Source organism: Psammomys obesus, unplaced genomic scaffold, assembly GCF_907164565.1.
Source record: "Psammomys obesus unplaced genomic scaffold, mPsaObe1.curated_primary_1811, whole genome shotgun sequence".
Taxonomy (NCBI): Eukaryota; Metazoa; Chordata; class Mammalia; order Rodentia; family Muridae; genus Psammomys; species Psammomys obesus.
Window position 1 is genome coordinate 21,730,871 of NW_026592890.1, and position 11,101 is coordinate 21,741,971.

The 11,101-nt window shown below is 41.7% G+C and overlaps 1 protein-coding gene across 3 annotated transcripts in view; it reads right to left on the reverse strand.

Moving 5' to 3' along the window:
- Nucleotides 1-11,101, reverse strand: part of Atg5 (autophagy related 5) — a 92,712-nt gene that overhangs the window by 39,681 nt on the left and 41,930 nt on the right. For 2 of the 3 annotated variants that reach the window (XM_055616186.1, XM_055616188.1), the window contains exon 6: nt 6,241-6,335. In XM_055616186.1, the coding sequence (XP_055472161.1) occupies nt 6,241-6,335 (95 nt within the window). The remainder of the gene's footprint in view (nt 1-6,240; nt 6,336-11,101) is intronic. The other variant, XM_055616187.1, reaches the window with a different exon arrangement.

The following is an 11,101-nucleotide window of genomic DNA, read 5'->3' on the forward strand; positions in this document are numbered from 1 at the left end:
CTCTCTCTCTCTCTCTCTCTCTCTCTCTCTCTCTCTCTCTCTCTCTCTCCATACAGGGAGATGTATTTATTCTAGGCATTTAAAAAATCTTCTGAGCCAGGCATGTTGGTGTAAGCCTTTGATCCCATCACGGCAGAGGCAGAGGCAGAGGCAGAGGCAGAGGCAGAGGCAGAGGCAGAGGCAGATTTCTGTGAGTTCCAGACCAGCCTGATCTACAAAGTCCAGGACAGCCAAGGCCACACAGACACCTGTCTTGAAAAAGGCAAAAAGAAAAAAACAACAACAAAAGATTGTCAGATGACCGCACAAATTGTAACACAAGCAAAAAAATAAGGAAATAGCCTGATAAAGGAAAAATAACACACACTGAACTTAGGAAGACCAGAAAGTAGACCTGCTAGACAAGAACTTTAACAGGATTATTTTAATGTATACAAAGAAATAAAGAAAACAATGTGAAAATTTTTAAAAGTAGGAAAGTGTATTTTACTAAATAACAAAAATTACGAAGATAAAAAAGTAGAGCTGGTGGCTTACGCCTATAATTTAAGAAGATGAGTTTAGGGCTGGAGAGACGGCTCAGAGATTGAGAGCGCTGGCTGTTCTTCCAGAGGACCTGTGTTCACTTCTCGGCACCCATGTGGTCATCCACAACTGTCCATAACCCAAAGCTCTCTTTTGTCCTCACCGGGCACCACATATTCACATGGTACACACACATAATACATGCAAGCAAACACATACACATAAAATAAAAATAAATCTTAAAAATGCAAGCAAAAATAAAATGAACTAGAATATCAAATAAGTGATATGAGCCACCCGGAAATAGATTCTAGTAAAATAACTCTAGCATAAAGTAGAAGAGGCCTGTGGAAAAAGGAGAAAGCAAACTGCAGCTAATCAGCAGAGTCAAAATGTATTACAGATTACAACTTCTATTCTTTGGAAGTAAGTTAAAACTAACCAAAAAGAACTAGTCCACTTACTAACCAATAAGCATGTCCTCTTGGTCTTTAGCTTTTGGATACAGGTAATGGCAAAATAGCAATGAAATATAAAGACGAAAAGAATCAAAAATAGAGCTTTGCAGTAAGCCCGGGGGAAGGAGCCTAACGAAAGCACAGGATATCTGTTTCTCTGCCAGGAATCTAGTAAAAGAGCTCTGATTTTAATTGGTTCTACATGGTGTGTTCCATGAGGTGTGGGCAGTCATCATCTGCCAAACATTTTTGTTAGAAATTTCAGAAAATACATCAATGTCTGAAATCTGGTCCCTCCTCAGTTTAAGAAGTAACAAGTTCCCACCACCTGCCTGCAAATTTCATGATTTCCTTTTTTTTTTTTTTTAATTGCTGAGCAGTATTTCATTGTGTAAATGTACCACAATTTCTGTATCCATTCCTCAATTGAGGGACATCTGGGTTGTTTCCAGATTCTGCCTATTATGAATAAACTGCTACGAACATGGTTGAGCAAATGTCCTTGTTGTATACTTGAACATATTTTGGATATATGCCTAGGAGTGACATAGCTGGATCTTGTAAGAACTAGAAAAGATCATCCTGAGTGAGGTAACCCAGAAGCAGAAAGACACATATGGAATATACTCACTTATAAGTGGATATTAGACATACAATATAGGCTAATCATACTAAAATCTGTGCACCTAAAGAAGCTAAACAATAAGGAGGACCCTGGGTAAGATGCTCAACCCTCACTCAGAAAGGTAAACGGGACAGACCTCGGAATATGGACAAAATAGGAAACAGGACAGGAACCTACCACAGAAGGCCTCTAAAAAACTCTACCCAGCAGGGTATCAAAGCAGACGCTGAGACTCATAGCCAAACTTTGGGCAGAGTGCAGGGAATCTTACGAAAGAAGAGGGAGATAGACCTGGAGTGCCACAAGGAGAGCAACAGAACCAAAAAATCTGGGCACAGGTATCTTTTCTGAGACTTTTACTCCCAACAAGGACCATGCATGGAGATAACTTAGAAACCCTGCACAGGTGTAGCCGTGGCAGCTCAGTCTCCAGGCGGGTTCCTAGTAAGGGGAACAGGGGCTGTCTCTGACATGAACTCAAGGGCTGGCTCTTTGATCACCTCCCCCTAAGGGGAGGCAGCCTTACCAGGCCACAGAGGAAGGCAATGCAGACAGTCCTGATGAGACCTGATAGGTTAGGGTCAGATGGAAGGGGAAGAGGACCTCCCTTATCAGTGGACTAGGCAAGGGGCATGGGAGAAGAAGAGGGAGGGAGGTTGAGATTGGGAGAGGCTGAGGGAGAGGGCTACAGCTGGGATACAAAGTGAATAAATCGCAATAAATAAAAAAAATTTTAAATAAATAAAAAAAGAAGTAACATGTTAGTCCCAGCCAACCTAGTCTCCAATTAAAAGCATGTCCTATAAAATCTTAGCAATTACATTCTTAGAAGTTTCAGTGCAGAACAAGAGAAGGTAAGAAGATTTGCCAAGCAAACCTCTCACTCAAATTAAAACATTAACGAGGCTTTAGTGATATATTAAATGATTTTACACTGGAACAGTGGGAGGGGAGCAGAATTCTGGTGGTTCCAAAGCACTGACAAACTTAATGCTGACTCTATTTTACTTTTACAGCTGATAAAGACAGGCAGAAATGGTGCCTTAGAGACTAGGCACCATTTCCCAATCTTTCCTTATTGTTTAAAACTTGAAGTAACACTGCTAAATTCTTCCTCAGAAGAGTCTCAAGCAAGCTGAAGCAGAGTGACTAAGGGATGCTGAGCCATGATTAGCAGCTGTTCAGACCACTGGATTCCCCATTCTTTATCTGACGGAAGGACATCCTTCCTGCAGGCACCCTTTCCTTTGCAGCCCTATTCCTTGCCGAATTCCGACTCTTGATGTCTAAGAGAACCAGAACTTTCCCCTACAAGTACGTCTCATGTCTCTTGGCCTATGCTAAGCCCACTCCCTCTGCTGAATTCTGGGATGCATCACTTAGTTAACAAGGCCTTTTCTGCTCTGCCTGAAGGCAGACCCAATCCCACCCACTGGTATGTGTCTTACAGCACAGGATTTCTCCTCTTCACTGAAACCACCATCTACTTATGTGTGTAATTTTTTTAAAAGTCTTTAAAAAATATTTATTTTTTTAAATTTTATGTATATGAGGTATGTGCGTGCAGAGATTATGTGTACCACACGCATGCCTGGTGTGTTGAAGCCCCTGGAACTGGAGCTACAGACAGACAGCTGTGAACTGCCATGTGGGTGCTGGGAATTGAAAACCCAGGTCCTCTAGAGGTGCAGGGTGCTCTGTGCTGCTGGACCATCTCTCCAGCACCTTATGTGTGTAAACAACATTTGGTTACACGGAGGAAACACCTCTTGACATTAACTTCATTTCTGGAACTCTGGCTCATACCGAAGCAGCTGGAGTTCAAGAACACAGACCCGAAACTCGCATACTGACTACTATGTAAATGACAAAGGCATGGTCTGTAACCCTACTAGAGGATTCCGGAGGAGTGTGACTTTTTCCACTAAAATTCTGTCATCTCATGATACTCATTCTGAGTTCATGACTATTGTCTATGAAAAACTACAGTACCTAACATCTTTGCAGAAGACCAGTGTGAGAGGAATATCACTGGTCATGCAATTTTCGATTCCCATTGGCTCATTTGGTCAAGTTACATTCAAGGTGTCTCATTAACTGTAATAATTAAGTTTCATAGATATGATAAAGTTAACTTGTAAACAAAAAATAAGTTGTTGACCTAGCAGAACTTGGTCTGGGTGCTAATTCTACATTTCAGTTGCACTATCCCCAGAGACTAATATCTTAGCAAAAATTATTCTTCATTTGCCTGTTAAATATGGGCTTCTGGGCTTTACTTAAATATTCTTAGTAATGTAAAGTCTCACGTGCGCAAAGGCATGTGTATGTGTGTGTAATTAAGTGTTAATCAAAATGCTGCACACATAACAGTTTCAATTACATAGATAATCAGAAATTGGAAGCCAAAATTTGATGCTACTACTAGAATATAAAGATATAATTAGGGGAAAGAAATGGGGTCCCCATTTTCCTTTGGTCAGGGCATAAAGGAACGACTTAAAAATATAAAAGACAAATAAGGAAAACAAAGACACAATAAATTAGCAAAAACAATAAATCTAAAACTTTGGTATTTACTTATATAACACAGTTCTAAAAGTTTATTCAAATGCAAATCAGAACTGAAATGGAAAGGAAGAAAAGCTGTATGGCAACTCAGAAACAAAGTCTCCCTCCGACACCTCCCTCACCCCAACACAAGAAAGGGCCCCAGCAGGAAGCACGAAGCAAGGCTCTCACAGAACCTCCATCTGGCAGCCAGGTCTAGTGAAGTCAATTCTGAGAATTCTCTAAGTTCCCACTTTCTATCTGATGACAGAACTTTATAAAAACCATTCTCTCAAGTCGAGGTGGTAACGCACACCTGAAGTGCTACTCGCTACACAAAAGCCTGTGAGTTCACGGTCAGTCTAGTCTACAAGGCAAACCCTGCCTCCAAAACGAAACACTATTCTCTCCACACCACCTCTTCTCCACACCAGTGTTCTACATTGTGATACCAATGCACGAGATAATAAATTGGTCTCACAACTATCCCTGAAATTAAAAAAGGCCTCTTCTCACACACCAGCACCACTGGGACAACCATGATCCTTACATTAAGCACAACAATACTCAACTTCCCCTATGGGAGTTTCAAGTGTTCGTAACAAGGCATCTGCAGCATCATTTAGAAGACACGCTAGAGGCAAACGTTCTACATCAGCATTGCAGGCCCACAGCTCAAAGCGTGTGGAGCTCTTCTCATGGTGATGTCTTCAAAGACTGTGGTGCATGTTATTCAACTATATGTCACAATAAGACACTCTGTGAAGCTATGGAATACTTGACAGTAAGTGACTAGACAGCTTGTGGCATACAGAAATGAAAAGAGTTGACAGATTTTACATGCAGGGCATTTTTCTAGCCACTGGACTGAGAGCCTTTGTGAAAATATGAACCTTAGAAATAATACCTGCATAGTCCTCATGCTTTCAATTTCTGGTATTGAATCAGTTTTCATTACAGCAGCTACTCTGGCTTCTAAAGTACTATTGCTATAACTTTTATAGTGCCAGCAACTGAATCCAAGGCCTCATGTGTGCTCGTGCTGAGTACTCCAGTACTGACCTACACCTGTAGGCCATCAAGGTATATTTAACATTTGCCATATGCCAAGCACAGTGGATTCTTAAAGTGTGCTACAGGATCCTTTCTTTCTTTCATGTAAGCTTGCTGTACCACCAGACACTGTCTACAATCCTCAGGACTCCCCATCTAAGCTCATTCTCTTCAGGTGCAAATACCAAACCACTGCTCCTTTAGAACACAGCTGATCTCTAGGAGACTCTATCATAGTTTATCACCAGCCAATACAAACCATCCTGTAATATGCTTCTGTCAGAAACAGCACAGTGCCTAGGATCTATCTTGAACACCAATAAATAAATAAATAAATAAATAAATAAATAAACAAACAAACAAATCAATCAATCAAGAAAGACAACAGTACTAAGTCAACTATGACAGGGATGTCACATTTACTTACAGTGCTGCAGGTGTCACTTTTTGTTCACTGTGTTTTGGGACACACACACACACACACACACACACACACACACACACATATATGGCAAATCAAATGTTTCAAGTCCAGCTGGGCTGCTATGGGAGACCCTGTATCAGAAACCAAATTAAAAAAGGTTTTGGGGCTTGGATGCAGTTCAGCCGATAGAATATTTGCCTAACAAGCACAAAATCTGGGTTCCCAGTATAAAACCAGACATGGTGGCTCTCGTCCCAGTACTTGAGAGGTAAGGTAATGCTCAAGGCCAATTTGTGCTACTTGAGACTCTCTAAGCAAAACAAACAAGACTTCAAATGTACTTCAAGTATTAATGTAGGAGTTACAAATACACTAGCAAGTAGCTGAATCAGCAAGTACATCGGCTATAACTCGTAGCTACTCTGGGCCAGACATGGCAACACAACTTCCAACTCCACTGCCAGTAAAAGATGGTTCTGAAACACCTGGATGCGAACCTGGATGCTAGCAGGTCCCCATACAGACGGAAGGGTTTTAGACACAGTGCCTCAAAACAGTGGCCGAAGCTTTTAAGAAGTGGTACTTTTCACGTTATTACTTCCTACCTGATATATTCTAAAAGGGATATAACGAAATCCGTTTTCTTCTGGAGGATATTCCATGAGTTTCCGGTTGATGGCCCAAAACTGGTCAAATCTGTCTGAAATGACATAAATTCTATTATTAAGAATGAACATCATAACAGACTAACTCATTAAAAAAAAAAAAAAAAGACTGAGAGTCTTAAACACTTAGAAGTTTCTGAAAAGCGTTAAGGGATTGTTTACAAATTATTTATTTTTCTTAACATCAACATAAAGCAAGATATACAAGTTATCTTTCTACAACCTTTTTTCTCCCGAGGGACACCCTCAGGGTATGTGACTTCTTACGGTATTGAGGCAAAGACCAGCAGTAGAGACAGACTGACTCTTGGTGTAACTTCTGCTGCTAAGCTCTAAGAACAAACCTGTATGATTTAAATATTAGCCTGCACCTACACAGAGAAAACGACAGCACAGAGGAGCCTCGGAGAGAGCTGTGGAAGCTGGTGCTGGGGCAGAGTCTGTGCAGCACTCACCTCGACAGCACAAGAACCCGCCTTCAGTCTCCTAGAACCTACGGAAAAACGCCAGGCAGAGAGGTGACTACCTGCTTGTCATCCCAGCGTTGGAGAGGAAAAGAATCCCTGACCAGGCACCTAGCCTAAAGGCTAAAGGCAATGAAGGACTTTGTCTCAAGGTAAGGCAGAGGCTTTCCTGAGACACTCAGGGGTATCCTTTGGTCTCCATATGCACTTACACATACACAGAGAGAGAGGAGGAAGGGGGAAGGGAAAGAAGAGGAGAGGAAAAAGGGAAGGAAGGGAGAGAAAGAGAGAGAAATACTGACTGAGTAGGAATGTAACCCGCTGGCAAAGTTGGCTTGCCTAATGTGTACAGAGCCCTGATCAATTCACAGCACATGGGGGGGGGGGGTAGGAAATAAAATAGAGAATGTGCAGGTGTGAACTGCCAATTGCAGCTTAATTTCATATTGGTTTAATCTTTCAGACTGAACTAAAACTTTACTAAGTTATAATTTGCAAATCATAAAACTACACTCTAACTCTTTTCTAAATACATTCAGAGGTCAAAACATTTATTGTAAATGCAACTATACAGTGTATGCTTTTTATATTTGTTGCGTATATGTATACACACACAGGCACAGTATGAAGTTTTCAAAGTTTCTTCTTGTAGCACGTACTCTTGAAAGTTTCACTTATTTATTTTTATGATCCAATCTTACAGAGTTATAAGATTTTTGCCAATTTACAGATATTTGAGTAATTTCTACTTTTGGCTATCATAAATCACGTCACACATTTTGTATGAATATGTTCTCAAGTCTCACGGTGGATCTAAGAGTGAAATCTCTGTGTCTTACAGCAAAGCCATTTAACTGTTACATGGCAAATGTTTTGAGGAACTGCCAAACTGTTTTCCAAAGTGACTGAATCATTTTCCGTTCCCACCAGTAATGTCAAAAAGTTGTAACCTATGTTTGCCACTGCCAGCACTATTCATTTGTTTGTTTTTTCAGACAGAATCTCACTATACAGCCTTAGCTGGCCTCAAACTCATTCACAGACGAGGCTGACCTCAAACTCATAGAGATCCATCTGTCTTTGCCTCCCAAGTTCTGGGATTAAAGGTGTGTGCCACTACACTGGACATTTTTGTCTTTTTTATATAGTCATCTTAGTTGGTATGACTAGTTTTGTCTTAGGCAGTAGCTCAATGTGGCTTTTATTTGCATTTCTCTAATAACTAAGTACCTATTCAAGTGCTTGCTGGCCATCTATGTATCTGGAGACCTCTCTGGAGAAACATTAATTTGTTTTAATTTATTATTGTGTATGATGTGGGTGTGAGCACAGGCACACAAGCCAAACTGCACATGTCTGAAGACAACTTTTGGGAATAGATTCATTCTCTCCTTCTACCATGGCTTCCATGGATCAAACTCAGGCATGATGGCACACTTCCATAATCAGAACACATGAGAAGTGGAAGCAGGATAATCAAGAGTTTAAGACCAGCTTTGGCTATGTAGTGTGTTTGAGGGCATCCTACGCTATCTGCGACCCTGTCACAAAACAAACAAAAAGCCCCTCAGCAGGGTTGGGTGTGGAGTCACATACCTGTGACCCCAACACCTGGGAGGCAAAGGCATGAGAATCATTACAGGTATGTGGCCACCCTGATCTATAGAGCAAGGTCAGGGCCAGCCAGAATACCAAGATCCCATCTCAAGACATGAAAAGCAAATCCCCATAGCAAAACAGGAGGGGGAGAGGGGAGCACACACAACCAGAAAATAGGCTAATTCTCAACTAGGGAAGATTTAAGACTGCAGGGGAAATTGGGTTGTTGTCTGGAGACATTATTGGTTGTCAAAACTTGTCTGTGTGCCTAGCAATTAGTGGATGAAAGCCAGGAAAACGGGCACACACTATAATACATACGACAGCTCTGCCAAACAACTAGGTTGACTCAAAATGCCAATGGAAGGAAAACAGTCACAAAGTACTGAAGGTGAGGAGTAACAAGTTTTTGGAAAAACCTCCAAGGCATAAAGTATGCAAACTAAGAGAAAGGAGCACCATCCAAGCTCGATTCCAACTCACCCTTCAGCATGCACTACAATACATGCTTAAATCCTATCTAAGTCTTTACAATGCCAACCACTTAACAGATTTCGCAGCAGCGTGCTAAGACTGCAAAGCAAAAGGCTCTCCTGTATTTGCCAATGGCTGTGAGATGGGTCAGTGTCATTGGGGTAAGGACATCACAGCTGTACATTCTTCTCAGGAACAGGGAAGTCAACATATAGAATGCTTCCTGTTTGCAAACACAGTGGAGGTCTCAAAGGGCCTTTGGCTCCCTTCTGGCTTCCACGTGTCTTGTCACATACTGTTAATCAGCTACACTCCACACTATCCTGGCTCCATGTGGATTATAGACCCACCCAGGCCTGGGCAAACGAATGAGCTTCTCGAATTCGGGGTGTTAACCAGACTTCCCAACTAAGGTTGAATTGCAGCCTTGGAAAAGAGCCCACACAAGCTCTTCCTCTCCCAGGCGTAAGTAGCATATACAGTTTTCTCATAATAACTCTCTATAAGACTTTTAAAAAATTTGCCCATTCAATCCACTATGTGGTTTCTGTTTCCTGAGTAGGGGCTGGTGAGATGGCTTAGGGAGAAAAGGTACTTGTCACCCAGACTGGCAACCTGAGTTTGATCCTAGACCCACACTGGAGAAAATCAACTCCTTCAGGTTGTTGTCTACCTTCTAACACACACACAAATAAATGTAGTAAAAAATTCAAGCCACAAAGAATCTGTGTTTGTTATTTTTAAACAGTCTTATAAAATATGTATTTTCTAAGCAGTACTAAAAAGTGCTCTGACCAAGAAGAGACTTGTGTGTGTGTGTGCGCGCGCGCGTGCGCCTCCAAGGTGCTAGGATTACAGATGTGTGCCACCACATCCAGCTAGAGTAAATTTTGTAGATTAAAAGCTAGAACAACAGTGCTAAGAGACGATGTAACCAGGTGTCTTTATACCTGGATTTTATAATAATGCTTCTTATTATAAAAATTAAAATAAAACTTAAAAAAAACAACCCAATGCTTATCTGGAACATATCAACTCGTGAGCCCTGCATGGTGGTTACTTTATGCCTGTAATTCCAGCCAGTAGACAGCTGAATGTGCTGTGTGACACATGGGACACGTGTTCTGGTGTGCACGTCCATGTGCAAATGCTGACACCAAAGGAGGGAGCATTTGCACTGGGAGTCCTATTCTACACCTCCCCTTATTCTATTAGGACAGGATCTCTCCCTGAACTTAGAGGTACTCTGTTGGCCAGTAAGCCCTGGCAAGCCTGGCTCCTCATCCCCTCTTTCCATCCCCGGCACTGGGGTTACAGGTGTGCCAGCTTTTTAAATGTGGGCTCTTAGGATTCAAACTCAAATCCTGGTGCTTGCATAAGCAAGTGCTCCTCCCCACTGAGCCATCTCCCCAGGCCCAAGCATGGTGTTCTTAAAACTGTGCTCCAATCTCTGCTACAAAGTGGAGACGGTAAAAGCACATATTCATGACGGTACTGAAAAAAAAATTAGTGAGTGGATTCCCAGTGCTACATCATCTTTACTATCACCATCATGTTTTTGGGTGGCTTCTAGATTACCCACAGCTAAGGAAGTGTAGGGAACCTTGCGTACAAGGAATTCTGTCCAAACACTATCTTTGCAGGCTTGCCTGGAGTGTTCACCATGCTCTGGGACATGCTGCTTGCCAAAATTCTGCAAGTCAGCAGCTTTTGTTGACTAGCCACCGTGAGGAGAAGAGGAGCCTTACAACCTGCTTCGATGTTTTACTGCCCTTTCGGTACCATTCTGCTTCCTCCAAACTAATCAGCCACCACAGGTTCCCTTTTCACTCAAGGGGCACAATTTAGCTGCAATTTACTTTTTATCAATTTCAACTCCATTTACCTTGAGTTCTAGCAAGAAACAGTAGCACAAGACAAGTGTTCAAAGGCCAAGCATATGGAAGGCAGTTCTCATTAGAACTATCATGACTGTCTCAAAACTTAGTATTTATTTATCTATTAGGTCATTTATCTATGTTTTTTTAAAACTGGGTTTCTGTGACTCAAACGTCTTAGAACTCACTATGTAGACCAGGATGGCCTTGAAGTTACAGCAATCCACCTGCCTCTGCCTCTCTGAGGTGCTGGGATTAAAGGTGTGTACCACCATGACTGTATGTTTGTGGGTATATATGAAGATATGTGCATGAGTGCTGGGATTAAAGGCATGCTCCACCATGCCTAGCCAAATACACACACACACACACACACACACACACACA